The sequence below is a fragment of the Rhinatrema bivittatum genome, chromosome 2 (genome assembly GCF_901001135.1).
Source record: "Rhinatrema bivittatum chromosome 2, aRhiBiv1.1, whole genome shotgun sequence".
NCBI classification, from domain to species: domain Eukaryota; kingdom Metazoa; phylum Chordata; class Amphibia; order Gymnophiona; family Rhinatrematidae; genus Rhinatrema; species Rhinatrema bivittatum.
Window position 1 is genome coordinate 107,330,825 of NC_042616.1, and position 18,112 is coordinate 107,348,936.

The 18,112-nt window shown below is 38.3% G+C and overlaps 1 protein-coding gene across 5 annotated transcripts in view; it reads right to left on the reverse strand.

Moving 5' to 3' along the window:
- The window catches only part of LARP4B (La ribonucleoprotein domain family member 4B), a 521,092-nt gene that overhangs the window by 45,694 nt on the left and 457,286 nt on the right, over positions 1-18,112 (reverse strand). For all 5 annotated transcript variants that reach the window (XM_029588536.1, XM_029588537.1, XM_029588533.1 and 2 more), the window contains one exon: positions 5,693-5,817. In XM_029588536.1, the coding sequence (XP_029444396.1) occupies positions 5,693-5,817 (125 nt within the window). The remainder of the gene's footprint in view (positions 1-5,692; positions 5,818-18,112) is intronic.

Consider the following 18,112-nt stretch of genomic DNA (forward strand, 5'->3'; position numbering starts at 1 on the left):
GGCTCTGGTACACCAGGAAGTTTATTAGTATGTTAAAGAAATAATGCTGCGGCCTTTTTTGATACCAATAACAGTTTCTGTGTATTTTATACCATAAGAGGGGGGAAAGGAGGTATTTTATGCCTTGAAAGGTGAGGAAAAGGAGATCCCCAGAGGCAGGGCCGCCGAGCGCGGAGGGCATGGGGGCTCAAGCGTTAAGAGAAAAATCAGTATTATCCAGTATTAAACTGGGTGACATTCTGTTCAGTTCTTGCCTTCAGAATTGTAAAACCTCTGTGTTACATTAAGATTCATTTGTAAGACTTCAGCCAAGTCACAATGCTAGACAGACAATCATTTGGTTCCACAAGAGCCACTATCACATTAAATTTTACATCTTACTCTGAAATTGCTTAATTCATGCTCATGGTGCTGGAGTAGTATCAACATACTTGATATCAAAGGGAAGGTGCCAAGTTAAAGTGCTCCATGTTTGGACCAACACAGCAATAATCCTATTCAACTTCATCTCAAAAACGGCACACATCAGCCCTGGACTCGGCTCTAAAGAAAACTAATGTCGTTCACTGTTATTTGGACCTCTAGAGGCTTGCATTTCATCTGTGCCTGGGCAGCAGAGCTCAATTCTAGATGAGTAAGCTTGGGTCAGTGCAGAACCTCTTATACCTCCTGGCTCTAGGGGCTGTTAACTGAAGAATCACATTGATGCTGTGAGGCTTCTGCTTGAGACTCAGGGAAGATTCTCTTCTACCTCTTGCTCAAGAGTTTATTGCACTAGCCTCGGCTCAAGCAGGAGGTGAGGGATCCTTCTAGACTCCTATGCCTATATGCTTGGACTGAAGATCCAAAAAACTGATGGGTCTCAAGTTGTGGCTTGATTACCAATGATTGTTGCTGCTTCATGATCCTTGAATTAAGCCTTGAAAGCCAACTGACACATTGGACTTTAGTTCACTGGCAAGGCTAAAAACGTCTTTCATGTGTAAACTATTCTGGAGGACATTCTTGGAGCCGATGTGATAGTTGGAGTCATTGTGTCCTTGTCCCAAATATTTGTAGCAAACTTTCATGATGGTTTGTTATGGATATTTTCTATTCACACCTGAGACAGTACTTGAAGCTGCTGGCTTATTTTTCCTATATTATGAGAAACACATATCAGGCAAAATCAAACGATAGCTTTTCATTTTGATAGGAACTTATTTGAAGTAAAGAAAAATTTGGCCAGGCAATCTGCTAGTGTAACTATGCTGAAGAAAAAAAATATTTTGGCTAGCTCAACAGAATATACCAAGGGGAAAACATCCCCTCTATTTTATAAAGTGCCCAAAAAGCTAAGGCAATTAGGGTGCTTATGTCCATATTGTATTAAAATCATTGCACTCATTTTCAAGACCATCCAAAGACAACAGTCCTCTATAAATGTAGTTGACTTACAAGACTATATTCCTTTCCATTTTTTCCACTTAGCAAAAAAAGGCATCCTTGCTTGTCCCTCTCTTATATGCTCACAGTTAATGGAGACACAAAATACAGACTTGTCCTTTGCTAGGACCAAGCCTTAAGAATGTTCCCCTGTAGAGCTCTGTTTGGAAAAAAAAGATTATCCGTTCTTCCGAAAGAAAGTCAAAGCATTTGTTATTAACAATGGGATAAAGATAGACTTTAGAAATAAGGCTCTTCATGTACAACAGTGAGCATAACAAAATCAAATTTAAACTAATAACTGGAAGGGGGACAATAAGTAAATCTGCAGCTTTAACACTAAATTTTCAAAAGGGAAACTTTGATAAAATGAGGAAAATAGTTAGAAAAAAAATGAAACGTGCAGCTGCAAAGGTTAAAAGTGTTCAACAGTCATGGACATTGTTTAAAAATACAATCCTAGAAGCACAGTCCATATGTATTCCACACAATAAGAAAGGTGGAAGGAAGGCAAAACTATTACAGTCATGGTTAAAAGGTGAGCTGAAAGAGGCTATTTTAGCCAAAAAAAACATCCTTCAAAAATTGGAAGAAGGATCCATCTGAAGAAAATAGGATAAAACGTAAGCATTGTAAAGTTAAGTGTAAAACATTGATAAGACAGGCGAAGAGAGAATTTGAAATGAAGCTGGCCACAGAGGCAACAACTCATAATAAAAACTTTTAAAATATATCCAAAGCAAGAAACCAGTGAGGGAGTCGGTTGGAGCATTAGATGACCAAGGGGGTTAAAGGGGCTCTTAGGGAGATAAGGCCATTGCAGAAAGACTAAATGAATTCTTTGCTTCTGTGTTTACTAATGAGGATGTTGGGGAGATAACAGTTCCGGAGATGGTTTTCAGGGGTGATGAGTCAGATAAACTGAACGAAATCTCTGTGAACCTGGAAGATGTAGTAGGCCAGATTGACAAATTAAAGAGTAGCAAATCACCTGGACCAGATGGTATGCATCCTAGGGTACTGAAGGAACTAAAAAATGAAATTTCTGATCTATTAGTTAAAATTTGTAACCTATCATTAAAATCATCCATTGTACCTGAAGACTGGAGGGTGGCCAATGTAACCCTAATATTTAAAAAAGGCTCCAGGGGCGATCCGGATAACTATAGACCAGTGAGAGCCTGACTTCAGTGTCAGGAAAAATAGTGGAAACTATTCTCAAGATCAAAATCATAAAGCATATAAAAAGACATGGTTTAATGGAACACAGTCAACATGGATTTACCCAAGGGAAGTCTTGCCTAACAAATCTGCTTCATTTTTTTGAAGGGGTTAATAAACATGTGGATAAAGGTGACCCGGTAGAGGTAGTGTATTTGGATTTTCAGAAGGCATTTGACAAAGTCCCGCATGAGAGGCTTCTAAGAAAACTAAAAAGTAATGGGATAGGAGGCGATGTCCTTTCGTGGATTATAAACTGGTTAAAAGACAGGACACAGAGTAGGATTAAATGGTCAATTTTCTCAGTAGAAAAGTGTAAACAGTGGAATGCCTCAGGGATCTGTACTTGGACCGGTGCTTTTCAATATATATATAAATGATCTGGAAAGGAATACAATGAGTGAGGTTATCAAATTTGCAGATGATACAAAATTATTCAGAGTTGTGAAATCACAAGCGGATTGTGATACATTACAGGAGGACCTTGCAACACTGGAAGATTGGACATCCAAATGGTAGATGAAATTTAATGTGGACAAGTACAAGGTGCTGCATATAGGGAAAAATAACCCTTGCTGTAGTTACACGATGTTAGGTTCCATATTAGGAGCTACCACCCAGGAAAAAGATCTAAGCATCATAGTGGATAATACTTTAAAATCATCAGCTCAGTGTGCTGCAGCAGTCAAAAAAGCAAACAATGTTAGGAATTATTAGGAAGGGAATGGTAAATAAAACGGAAAATGTCATATTGCCTCTATATCGCTCCATGGTGAGACCGCACCTTGAATACAGTGTACAATTCTGGTCGCCGCATCTCAAAAAAGATATAGTTGCGATGGAGAAGGTATAGAGAAGGGCAACCAAAATGAAAAAGGGGATGGAACAGCTCCCCTATGAGGAAAGGCTGAAGAGGATAGGGCTGTTCAGTTTGGAGAAGATATAGCTGAGGGAGGATATGATCGAGGTCTTTAAGATCATGAGAGGTCTTGAACGAGTAGATGTGAATCGGTTATTTACACTTCTGAATAATAGAAGCTCTAGGCGGCATTCCATTAAGTTAGCAAGTAGCACATTTAAGACTAATTGGAGAAAATTATTTTCCACTCAACACACAATAAAGCTCTGGAATTTGTTGCCAGAGGATGTGGTTAGTGCAGTTAGTGTAGCTGGGTTCAAAAAAGGTTTGGATAAATTCTTAGAGGAGAAGTCCATTAACTGCTATTAATCAAGTTTACTTAGGGAATAGCCACTGCTATTAATTGCATCAGTAGCATGGGATCTTCTTAGTGTTTGGGTAATTGCCAGGTTCTTGTGGCCTGGTTTGGTCTCTGTTGGAAACGGGATGCTGGGCTTGATGGACCCTTGATCTGACCCATCATTGCAATTTCTTATGTACATAATTTTTGATATTGTCTTGTGGTGTTAATGTTATACACACATTTTGTATGTTCTCATAATTGTTATCCACTGAGAAGTGGGCTTCTTGGATTAATGGATGAAAACATATCTAATATCTTGGCAGACAAAAACTAAGGAAGATCACGGAGCTGTTGCAGCAAATGAATCACTAAGCATGAGTAGGGAAAGGTTTTTGCCTCTTCCATAAAGATCTGGAAGAATTTGGATTTTTGGCACTAAGCACAGGTCATAATGACCCCCCTGTATGAATCTGTCTCTTCAGAAAAATAGCATATGTCAGAAAGTTGTCTCATACATTTCAGTATTTAATTTAAAAAATGTAATTTATGGCCAAATTAATTTTTTAATAAGAAAAAAGCGGTGGTGGGTACCAGTTTGCAAAAGCCAAGTACCCACTCTGTTTCCCCTATTTAAACACTAAAGCATCCTATATTATTCAGAAAATATTACAAATATTTTCTGAAACTAAAACAAGCAGTGTATACAAGAATGTACACATACCTTTCTTGTATAATGTTTTGTTACTTACTACCTCCTTTCAAAAGGAACCATCATAGAATGTAGTAAACCACCCACATGCATGTGCCCCACTTCACGAGAGATTTGGGGTAACAAAGTGCAAGAAAGCTGATTCAAACATGCATAAAAATATAATTTAAATTGGTGTCAAGTAATGTAGCCTAGACCTTGACATCATATTAGTGTTCCTGCATTTGGAACATATAAAAGACAGGAAGAGGGGATAATAGTAAGCAATCTTCCCTTTAATTTTGAAATCCTATTGTCCCCATCCACCACAAACGAAATAATGGTAAAACAATTAGCTATCTAGCTCAATCTTATTAAAACACGGAAAATAAGATTTTTTTGAGAGCATCTGCTACTTAGTAAAGTTTCCAACTATGAAATAAACAAAAGTATATACTTTCTGTGCCCAAGACTTACTATCTGATGATCTTTTTTCTCAGTTTTCTACCCTTCTCACCCAGTCCTATTTCCCCTCTGATATCTTTGTTCTTTCAGTTCTGATTTCTCATTTTAACACCTTTTATCCTCCTTCTTCTACTTTCCCCTTTCAATGGTATCTCCTCTTCCATATCCCCATTCTGGACATTCTCTGCTTCTCTCCAGTGCTATTTACATGCACGCTTCCATCCAAAAAATCCTTCCTATTTTCCCACCAGCTTCTGTTCCTAATCCTCTTCTATCATCCTTCCTTGATTTTCTCCCTTTGCGATTTCCATTTTTTAAAACTTTTCTTCCTCTATTCTTTATTTTCTGGCCACTTGATAAAGTCATACCACCCTTAAGTCAGATCTTCAACGCTGCTATAATCTCTTCATTCCCTTACAGCCAACCATTGCTGAGGACTGACATTTTGTCTGCCAGCTTCCAACCTCTCAGTATTCAAAGAAATCACAAAACCTGTAGGAGGAGCAGTAGACAGGAGTTGCAATCATTTGTTTTTCTTTGGCACTACCCTGTAAGTGAACAGGGTCCTGAAGATCACATCAAATGAGTGACTAGAAGGCATGGATGCGAATAACAATTAAACATTTAGTCATTAGAGGCTAAGACCCCTTGATCTAGCAAAAGATTTTTAGGAAAAACATTTTCTTCTTACTCTGGAGATCGGGATGGGGAAGGAGGGCTTTCAAAGGTCCTTGGCAATGCAGAAGGAACTGGCAACAATGGCTCCCGTGGTATTCCTGAAGGGATAGTGTTAGTACTTGCATCCACATTTAGATTCTAAAAAAAAGCAAACAAATGAATAAAGTTTAAGATAGGTTTTGTAAGGTTAGCATCAAAGAAAATGTAATGAACATGTTATCATATAGAATGCTTCACATTACAGTACAGTGATTATCATTAGAAAGGCAGCTTTAATAAAATGCTTGATTACTTTTTGCACTGACATTTTATCAGCACAAAACTCCATAAATCTAATTGTCACCATTTTGCCCACCTTATTATCCATCTTTAAAGTTTTGACCTACCATGCCAACAGTTGACCTTCTAAACTGATCTTCATACTGGACAATACCAGTATACCACAGCTAAGTTTTGAGGGAGCTTCTAGCTACAGACATTATATGACTATATTTCTATGCACAGTGATTATCATAAGAAAGGTAGCTTTAACGAAATGCTTGATTATTTTTGCATAGACATTTTACTTGCACGAAACTCCATAAATCGAATTATTACCTTCTTGCCCACCTTATTATCCATCTTTAAAGTTTTGATCTACTATGCCAACAGTTGACCTTCTAAACTCAATTTCACACTGGACAGTTCTAGTATGCCACAGCTAAATTCTGAGGAAGCTTCTAGCTATTCACATAGTAGCAGCAACCAGGAACAGACCATATTAAGTGCTTCTTTAGAAGACTGACTGGAGGATGGAACACCCTAAGTGACTTAGCTAGTGTAGTATGATTTTCAAACATCTTCTAAATAAACTAGGCTAGTCCCATGATCATGTTGCAATGGTAGCAACATACACAGTTGAGGCCGTAAGGACTAAATTCTTAACATAAACAAATCTGATTCTAGATATCTTTTCTGCAGAAGCCAAGATAATCTGGACTTTTGAATAGTATGATAAGCTTTGGCATGAGCCATACATGGTATAGTTCCAATGACGTGAAATGAGGGACAGAAACAGAACTTGAAAAACTTATCATGAACTTGGTAATTTCAACACTTGCCACTGCCTGAACAGGGTCCTGGATTAGCCAATTATCCAAGTATAGAAACACATGAACTCCCAATATGTATACATATATTTGCCAAGTTCTTTGCCAAGACTTGTGACACTAACACCAGGTCAAAAAGCAAGACAATACTTTCAAATACTCTGTACCTACAATAAATCTGAGATATTTGCTATGACTAGGAGATATCTCCGAGGTACAAAAAAATCAGTCAGTCTCCTTGATTTTGAAGGGGAAGAATGATGCTTGAGAACATGATCCAGAACTTTTCTGTATTAAGATTCAGGTTCCTGCATCTTCCCACTGCCACTCAAGTCATTCTGGGAAAAGGGTAAAACCAAAAAAGGTTTGGATAAGTTCCTAGAGGAAATATCCATAAACTGCTTAATCTACTTAATGTTTGGGTTCTTGCCAGGTACTTGCGACTTGGATTGGTCACTGTTGGACACAGGATGCTGGGCTTGATGGGCCCTTGGTCTGACCCAGTATTGCATACCTTATGTTCTTATGTACTAAAATGATCAATGGTCTTTGTTCTAAAGTATACGGTAATTGACCTACAGATCTAAACATGCATACCCTAGAGGAAATTTGAGATAAGATAGAGACACTTCAATATTTCACAAGGTTTCCATGTACAGGAACTTAACCTCTTTCAACAGAAAGGACTCTAGTTTCTAGATCAAGGGGTCATGGGATGAGGATGAAAGGGGGTAGACTGAGGAGTAATCTTAGAAAATGTTTCTTTATAGAAAATAGTGGATGCACGAAAGACCTTCCAATGGAGGTGGTGGAAACAACTATGGTATCTGAATTCAAGAAAGAATGGGATAAAAACGGGATTTCTGAGGGAGTGATGGGAATTGTAAGGGCTATATGAATTGGACGGAGATGGAGACGTGTAAAACTTGTTAAAATTGCCCAAAGTTTTAAACGTCTCCACCATTAAAGAATTGAAAAAGACTTCTTTGTGGCATCCACTTCTTTGTTGTTTCCTGATGCCTGTAAGGCACCTGAAATAAAGCAGAGGGTCCCCAACGAGCGGGTACCCAGGTTAGTCAATACCCCAAAGGGAATAGAGAGCTTCCAGCAGCAGCACAGAAGCGGCAGAGTAGCTTAGACTGGACGAATCCAAGTCCTTTCCAGTCATTGCTAACTCGATTAGCTAGCACGTAAGGGTAGGCTAAATACCCGGATGGCGTGACTTCACTTGAGGGGGACGCCCCCGAGGTTTCTGCCATAGTTGGAATAAAGATGAGGGTAGCGCGCACCTAAGTAGGTCCTTGGGAGGAGCATGGTGGGAGACAGCACAATAGCCATTCCGGGGACACCGGAAAGGGCGACTTGCAGATGTGGCGGTAGCCATTTTCCCAAGGTAAGCAGGGTGAGGCAATCAGGGCGAAGCCTTCTAGGACAGACGGATGCAACAGCGATGGTGGCCAAGAAAGCAAATAGAATTATTAGGAAATGAATACAGAATAAAAAGACAATATTATAATGCTTCTGTATCATTACATCGTGAGACCACACCTTGAGTACTGTGTGAAATTCTGGTTGCCACATCTGAAAAAAGAAAAAGCAAAATTAGAAATGGTACAGAAAAGGGCAACCAGAAGGGGATGAACCGATTCCCCTATGAGGAAAGGCTAAAGAGATTAGGGCTCTTCAGCTTGGAGAAGAGATGGCTGAGGGGAGGTATGATAGAAGCCTATAAAATAATGAGTGGAGTGAAATGAGTAAAGAAAAATCTGTTCACTCTTTCAAAAAGTACAAAGACTAGAAGACACATAATGAAGTTACTAGTTAATATATTTAAGACAAATAGGAGAAATTTATTTTTACTTAACGCATAATTAAACTCGAATTTGTGGCTGGAGCATGTGGTAAAAGCAGTTAATGTAACTGGGTTTAAAAAAGGTTTGGACAAGCTCCTGGAAGAAAAGTCCAAAAACCATTAAGGTGGACTTAGGGAAATCCACTGTTTAGCCCTGAGATAAGTAGCATGAAATCTATCACTTTTTTGGGATCCTGTAAGGTCACCTGAATTGCAAACTGTTGCAAACTGATCCTGGGTTTGATGGACCTTTGGTCTGACCCAGTATGGCATATCTTATGTTCTTATGACATAAGCACTGGAGGGAGGATATTAATTAAAAAAAAGGTGATAGGATGAGGAAATTAAATTAGAAAAGCACTAAAAGGAGCGGTTCAAAGATTAAAATTGTTTACTGTAGTCCATGCCCCCCCCACCTGTTCCATGTATTTTCTACCATCAGTTTTACTGTCATCTGATATGATGTACCCACTAATGTCGGTATAAAAAAGTTTATAAATAAATAAATCAATTAATTACAATTTAAATTATCTTGAAAACCCAGATAAAATGTATCCCATTAATTAAAAACCATGAAGGAAAACCAAACAATTACCAGCATGATTTAATGGTTATGTGAGAAAGGCCTTAAAGTCAAAAGGGCATCTTTCAAAAAACAAAGCAGAATCAAATAAACAAAATAAACAGCATAAATACTGGCACGTTATATATAAACATGGTCCCTAGGCTCCTGTGATTGTGCAATTGTTAGAGAAAATGCCTAATTAGCCAATTGTAATATAATTTACAACCTGCCACAAAACCAACATTCCTGAAGCTTCTCAACCTCTTAATTTAATCACCTGAAGAAAACTAGTGTGCCTGCCTTCAGTCTCAGCTATCTCTCTGCTCCTGCTCCAGCCCCTCCCTTCACAAACAGCCTGCAGGGAACAGGAAGAAGGGAGTGAGGCTGAAGCTGGAGCAGACTGGGTAGCCGAAAGCAACAGCATTTTGTTTCCTTTCCTGTTTCCCACCCAACTCCTCATGTCATGAAGGGAATGGGAGTGGGGAGGGGGGGGGGGGGGGGTGAAACTGAAGTGGATAGAGAAAAAATGCAGAATGTTTAAGCTCTCAAAGATCTCTTAAAACCAAGATCTTCTTGATCTAATTCCTGGAGAGACTCTAGAAAAATGTCATCTTTATACAAAGGCTCTTGCACCTCCACATTTAGTCGATACCCCATTTATAAAGACTTACATGTATTTTTGTAATTCTGCAACTGCAGATGTCCCACAGCTAGCAGAGTTTGAATTAAATTCAAGACATACAAGCCTCGATGACTGGCACTAATGCTGACAAGTTTCAAACTTGTGCTAACTCAACTCCATGTGCCCAATATATGTGTACATATTTTTTGTGTAATAAACAGTATGATAAACTACTGATGCTGAGGGTATTTTTTTTTTTAGCATATATGAACTCATTCTCAGAAAGACAAGGATATTCTCAAGAAAATAAAAAGAATGTGCAATATTTCAATTAAAATAAAATCGGCATTTCACATTTTAAACGTTTGTAACATATGCCTTAACTAGATAAACTTTATTTTTGTAGTTGGTACATTTTATTTTTGTATTTAGTTTTAATATTGTTTAAAAACAAATTTTCCACACAACTGGCATAGAATTTTGTAAAGTCTGCTATAGAATTTTCTAACTTTTGTCACAAAATCTTGAAAAATTTGACACAGGAAACCTGGGGCTCTGGATATAAAACAGTAATAAGATAGGCCAATAGAGAATTTGAAAAGAAGCTTGCTAGAGATGCAAAAACTAATAAGAACTATTTCAAGTACATACAAAGCAAAAAGCCTGTGAGGACGTCAGCTGGTCCACTAGATGACAGCTCTAGATGGGTTCTCAGGGAGGACAAGGAAATAGCAGAAAAACTGAATGAATCTACAAGAGGATACTTGGAAGATACCCATGTTGGAAACATAATTGCCATACTGGGTCAGACCAAGGGTCTACCAAGCCCAGTATCCTATTTCTACAGCAGTGGCCAACCCAAGTCCCAAGTACCTGGCAAGTACCCAAACATTAAATCAATCTCAAGAATCTATTGCTTATTAATTAACAGTAATTTATGGATTTTTCCTCTAGGAACTTATCAAAACCTTTTAGTAATCCCAGTTACATTAATTGCTATACCACATCCTCCGGAAATGAATTCCAGAGCTTAACTATATGCTGAGTGGAAAAGAATTTTCTTTAGTTTTAAAGGAGCTACTTGATAACTTCACGGAGTGCCCCTAGTCCTATTATCTGAGAGAATAAATAACTGATTTACATTACCCTTTCCATGATTCTGTAGACATCTATCATATCCCCACTCAGTCATCTCTTCTCCAAACTAAACAGCCCTAACCTTCCTTAGCATTACCTCGTAAGGTAGCCATTCCATGCCACTTTTGGCCTCCTTTCCATGGACTTTCTCCAGTGCAACTATATCTTTTTTGTGATGTGGCACTCTACTGTTTACCTTTTTCCACTGTGAAAACAGACCACTTAATCCTACTCTCTGATTCCTGTCTTTTAACCAGCTTGCAATCCACAAAAAGACATCACCCTCCGATCCCATGATTTGTTTTAGTTTTCTTAGAAGCCTCTCATGCAGGACTTTGTCGAATACCTTATGAAAACCCAAATAGACCACATCTATTGGTTCACCTTTGCCCAAATGTTTATTCACCCCTTCAAAAAATGTAGGAGATTTGTGAGGAAAGACTTCCCTTGGTTAAATCCATGCTGGCTTTGTCCCATTAAACCATGTCTATCTAAATGTTTTGTGATTTTATTCTTTATTTTTTTTAATTCTTTATTTATCATCTTTTAAACAATATACAAACAAAAAATTTGTATCAGAAATTACAGAGACATTTAGGAAATAAAAAGTAAATTTCCAGGATACTCCTGATATTATACCCTTTTCTTTTTTTTTACGATAGATATAATTGTTATCAACACTCTTAATACTTAGGAAATATTGGAGAGAAAGGAAATATGCAAGGAGTACACACGACATCTGTCACAATTTATGCCCTACTTCGCACCTAATTTTCTATTGTCCCAACATTCTCATCGGGTGGTCTCCTGCCAGACAAGAAAGCCCTCAGTTGATCTGGTACGAAGAAAATATATATATTCCTGGCCAGTTTGATGATGCACTTGCAGGGGTACCTCAGTTTGAAACTGGCCCCCAGTGCTATAGTCTCAGGTCTCATCTGCAGAAAATCTTTTCTACGCTGCTGAGTAGATTTTGCCAAATCCGGGTATACACGAATGAGTCCACCGCAGAATAATGCTGAAATATTTTTAAAGTAATTTCTCATTATCTTGGAGACATCACTTTCTTCATAGAAAGAAACAAAAAGAACAGCACGGTCTATTATTTCTGTGTTTGAGTTTTCAAGGTAATCGGTCAGATTTTGAAAATCTGACCCTTGTTGTGGAACCGTTAAAGGAGTGCTTGTTCTTTTCGGGAGAAAAATATTTTTTTAACCGGTGGTATCTCCTGTTGGGGAATCTTCAAGACTTCCGAGATATATTTCTTAAATGATAGTAAAAGGATTTCCCCCATTATAATCGGAAAATTCAGAAATCTCAAATTTAAATGTCTCACATGATTCTCAATGGATTCTAGCCTTCTTAATGTAGACATCCTTTCTGATATTATTGAGGCATTTGTATTCTGAAGGCTTTTAATATCGTCAGTTATTTGTTTAATAGAGTTACCTTGTTCAATAAATTTCTGCCGTGCATCTCTTTCCAGCAAACCAAATTTGGTCGAAATATCTTCAAGTTGTAGAGCTTGGTTGTCTAGTTTAACCAGCATCCCATTCATGAGGTCCCAGATATTATCAAGGGTTATTTTCGCCGGCTTAACAAATTGCTGGGTGAGAGATTTTCTTACCCCGCTTCCTGCTCCTTCGCCTAGCTCCCCCGTTTGTCCTGGAGGTAGATGCCGCCATTTCCCCCTCACTTCCTGGCATCTCAGCTACGCGGGTTTGCAGGGCTCCTCCGGGATCACCAGCCTTTGGGGCGTCTTCTGGGCCACCCTGCTGAGATATCCTCACCTCTTGGGTATGTATCTCAGCACCTCCGGCGCCCGCCAGGGGCAAGATTTTATTCTTTATAACAGTGTCCAGAAGTTTTCCTGGCACTGAAGTCAGGCTCACTGGTCTATAGTTTCCCAGATCACCCCTGGAGCCCTTTTTAAATATTGGGTTTACACTAGCCATCTTCCAATCTTCAGGTACAATGGATGATTTTAATTATAGGTTACAAATTAATTGAAATAGGTCTGAAATTTCATGTTTTAGTTCTTTTAGAACTCTGGGGTATATGCCATCCAGTCCAGGTGATTTACTACTCTTTAGTTTGGCAATCTAGCCTACTACATCTTCCAGGTTCACTGCGATTTGGTTCAGTTCATCTGAATCGTCACCCTTGAAATCAGTCTCCGGAACGAGTATCTCCCCAAAATCCTCTTCAGTAAACACCGAAGCAAAGAAATCATTTAATCTTTCTGCGATGGCCTTATCTTCTCAAACATCTAACATCCAACCGACTCCCTCACAAGCTTTCTGCTTTGGATATATTTTTAAAAGTTTTTATTGTGAGTTTTTGCCTCTATGGCCAATTTCTTTTCAAATTCTCTCTTAGCCTGTCTTATCAATGTCTTAAATTTAACCTGCCAATGCTTATGCTTAATCCTATTTTCTTCTGATGGATTCTTCTTCCAGTTTTTGAATGATCATTTGGCTAAAATAGCCTCTTTCACCTCTCTTTTTAGCCATGCTGACAAACATTTGACCTTCCTTCCACCTTTCATAATGTGAGGAAATACATATGGACTGTGGTTCTAGGGTTGGTTTTTTTTTTTTTAATTTTTTTTAAACAATGCCCATGCCTGCTCCACACTTTTTACCTTTGTAGCTGCAACTTTCAATTTTTATTATTTTTTGTTTACTTTCTCATTTTATCAAAGTTTCACTTTTGAAAGTTTAGTGCCTCAGCTATGGATTTACTTACTGTCCCCCTTCCAGTCAATAATTCAAATTGGATCATATGATCACTGTTGCCAAGTGGCCCCCACTACTGTTACCTGTCTCACCAAATCCTGCGCTCCATTGAGAATTAGATCTAAACTTGTTCCCTCTCTCGTCTGTTCCTGAACCAATTGCTCCATAAACCTCATTTATTCCATCCAGGAACTCTCTCTCTAGCATGTCCTGATGTTGCCCTTACCCAGTCTATATTGGGGTAATTTGTGGGTTAATAATAAATCTAGTTATTGCCAATTTTATGGGCTATCTTTCTGAGGATTTTTTTTTTTTTACCTCCGTAGCGTTTCTAGCCCTTTAAATTGCTTCTTTGCTATATGAACGTATTACTCTAAGTGATAAGATGAATTAATTTTTTTAAAAAGGATGGCTGTCACATGGGTTTTTGGGGTGGTTTGGTAAAATATATTTGTTTAAATTGTGAAAAGAGTTTTCTGTCTTTTTGTGTCTTTTATAGGTAGCTTCAGCACAGCCAAGATTTACAAATAAGTTTCATGCTAATTGAGAGAAATGGTGTAAAATGGCATTTAAAATGCTGTGTTTGATTCAGTTTAGACATTTTCCTCGCTTTTTGTCCTGTATAAGATTTCTGGTAGCTGGTGAGTACAAACCTTGTTTGGTGACAAAATATTGTAATACAAAGAATTATTGTAAAAAAAACAAAACAAAACTTTATTCAGTTAATTTTACTTCTTTGTATTTCAGTTCCCCTGAAGCAGCCTCTTGGAGGCAAAACTTGAGCTCCTGGTCAAGATTTTTTGTTTCAATATAGAATTTATCTTCCGCATATATATTTAGGAACAATCTCCCATACAAAGTTTTTTTTGGAGTAGATTGAAGATCTGATTTGTCCATCTGAGAGGCATCTGTGTTTTGAAGATTTGATTGTTCCTTTAAATGGAATTTACACATTCATATGTTCAGTCAATTGAAGATCTAAATGGTATTGAAGAATTAGTTTGTGGTGAATTTAAAAATTTTTTGTTTTTCTTTAGGGAGATTCCTTTAGTATCTAAAAGAATTAACTAGTACCGCTCCTTGGATTTGTATTAGGAAGAATTATACAGTGCTTGTCGCTGGACATTCCTTATTTTGTTTTTATTATATTGTATGTGTGTGGTATGTATGGGTGGTGACTAATTTTTTTAATATATATGTGCTATATGTTTTTGATATACATATAATATACATGCAAATTTCTTTAGAGTTGTGTACAAATATAATTGATTTGTCTCAGTCTAATAAGGTGTTCAAATAAAAACTTTTTTCTGATGATTGTATATTTGATGTTTTTGAAATTGATTGTACGCTTCTCTTAATGTGGCACTGAGGTAACTGAAATCTCCCATTAATACCCCACAACCAATTTGGTTAGCTTCCCTAATTTCTCTTAGCATTTCACTGACTGTCTTCACCATCTTGGCCAGTTGGATGGTAGAATATTCCTATCACTATAGTCTTTCCCAACATGCAAGGGATTTTTACCCATAAAGATTTGATTGTGCATTTATCTCATGCCATTCCAGACAAAGTGCCACCCTGCCACAATCCCTCTGTCATTGCGATATAATTTGTACCCTGGTATAGCACTAACCAATTGGTTATCCTCTTTCCACCATGTCTCTGAAATGCCAATTAAGACAATGTCATAATTTACTGCTAAAAAACAGCATGGAAGCCGATCCAATGTAGCAGAAATGCAAACTAAGTGGAAGAGAATCGGTGTCAAGGGAAAAAATTTTATTTATCAGGTGAGGGAATGCCCGACTCGGGCCGAGTTTCGACCATAAGCATGGGCTGCTTCAGAGGCTATTTTAAACAAAGGACTTTCATGTATTCCCACTTCAAAATATAATGCCTTCAATACTATTGTGGATCTCTTTAAATTTATCAGAAAGTTAAAGATCATAGATTTATTCTCTAATTTACGGGCCGATACAGTACAGTGCGCTCCGACGTAGCGCACTGTTAATCCGCCATTGGACGCGCGTTTTCCCTTACCCCTTATTCAGTAAGGGGCCGAAAACGCGCATCCAATCCCCCGAACCTAATAGCGCCCGCAACATGCAAATGCAAGTTGATGGCCCTATTAGGTATTCACGTGTGATTCAGAAAACAAAATGTGCAGCCAAGCCACACATTTTGCTTTCAGAAATTAGTGCCTATCCAAAGGTAGGGGCTAATTTCTTCGGAGATCCTGAAACTTTCCAAAAGTAAAAAAAAAAAAAAATTTAAGTCGGCCCGCGGCTGTTGGGTCGAAAACTGGATGCTCAATTTTGCTGGCGTCTGGTTTCCGAGCCCGTGGCTGTCAGCGGGCTCAAGAACAGACGTCGGCAAAGTTGAGCGTCGGCTGTCAAATCCGCTGAAAGCCGCCGCTCCGGTCCAAAAGGAGGCACTAGGGACGCGCTAATGTCCCTAGCGCCTCCCTTGTTTATGGGTGAAATTTGGCCCGAGTCGGGCATTCCGTCACATGATCAATAAAAAAAATCTCTTCCTTTGACACAGATTCTCTTCCACTTTGTTTGCATATCGTTTACTGCTATACACTCTAATTCTCCCATCTTACTTGTTATGCTTCTGGCATTAGCACATAAACATTTCAAAGTATGTTTTTTGTTTGTATTTACATTCTGCTTTTCAGTTGACAGGGATAACATGGAATCTTTTAGCTCAGGTGAGCTCACTTGGACTACTTTTCTTATTATTGGAACCTCTCTGTTGGGATGCCCTAACTCTAATGCTTCATTAGTATCCTTCCAAGATACCTCCCTCTGAACTGTGCGCTGCTGAGCGATTGTTGGCTTTCCCCTTTGATTTAGTTTAAAAGCTGCTCTATCTCCTTTTTAAAGGTTAGCGCTTGCAGCCTGATTCCACCCCGGTTAAGGTGGAGTCCATCCTTTCAGAAAAGAGTTCCCCTTCCCTAAAAGGTTCCCCAGTTCCTTACAAAACTGAATCCCTTTTCCTTGCACCATCCTCTTATGCACGCATTGAGACTCCAGAGCTCTGCCTGCCTCTGGGGACCCATTCTTTATTATATACCATTATCATATATATTGAAAAAAGCAGGGTATTAAGATAAAATAAAATTCTTAGCAACTAAAACAAATCTCTGGCATAATAGAGGATGTAATAAATCAAACTGACAAACTAAAGAATGACAAATCACCTGGACTGGATAGTATTCACTCCCTCTTCAAACTAAAGTTAAAGGATCTGCTGGTTGAATGCCCTCTGCCAAAATCTTTACATCCTCCACCTCCTTCAGAAGGCATAAAGTACTACTGCCCACTCAACTTCCACGCTATGATGGCCTGTGTAGGCAGGTTCAGATAGATATTGCTGTCATCCTGTGCAATGGGCTTCAACAATATCCCCAGAAAGGAGAGAGAGTTGAAACTACTACTTAAAGAGGTTTTTAAGTACTGCCCAAAGACACTATGTGTGTCAGAGTCTTGTTCCAGATAACAATGCTTGACAAACTAGATTCCTGCTTTGCAGATGTCTTGGATGGAAGAAGAATGGGAAAAAAAAAGCTACTGAAGTTGCGGTTGTGCAAATCTAATGAGTTTTGACCTTGTTAAAGATGTCTGCCTGCGTCTTTATAACAGAAGTCAATACAGTCCAATGACTTCTGCTTTCCCACTGGATGGCCTTGTTTGTTTGGTTCTGTGAGGCGTTGTCCTTTCCAAATTTATTTATTTATTTATTTTTAGATTTTTATATACCAGTGTTCCTGTATGAAATACAAATCACATCGGTTTACATTGAAACTAAACATAAATTTTGCCAATAGGCATTACATAGAACAAGGTTATGGAACTTGGAAAAGGGTAAACTAGATCAAAATAAACATTGTAATGTAAACAAATTAGCTAACAAAACTCATAGAGCAGTATAAATAAATAAAAAAAAACAAAAAAAAAAAAAACAACAACAGTAGATGTCATGTAAGACCTGCAGCAAGAGAATGGATATAGAGTCAGGTAGATCCTGGAGAATGATATGATGAGGAACTCTTGCTGGTTGTAGGGAAAAAAAGTGCTTATGGTCCTGTAAAGGCTTGTTTAAAGAGCCAGGTTTTCAGTTTCTTTTTGAATGTGGAGTGGCAAATCTGTAGACGGATATCTGGCGGGAGCGCGTTCCATTGAATGGGGCCAGCAGTAGATATGGTACGTTTCTGGAGCGAGGATTTTGATGAAATAAAAGGTATAGCTCAGAGCTGGCCAATTCTGGTCCCTCAAGAGCCATAAAATATACCCGGTTTTCAGGACATCCACAGTGAATATGAATGAAAGGTTTTCATACACTGCCTCTACTGTATACAAATTTATCTCATGCATATTCCTTGTAGATAGCCTGAAATCCAGGCCTGTTTGTGGCTCTTGAGAA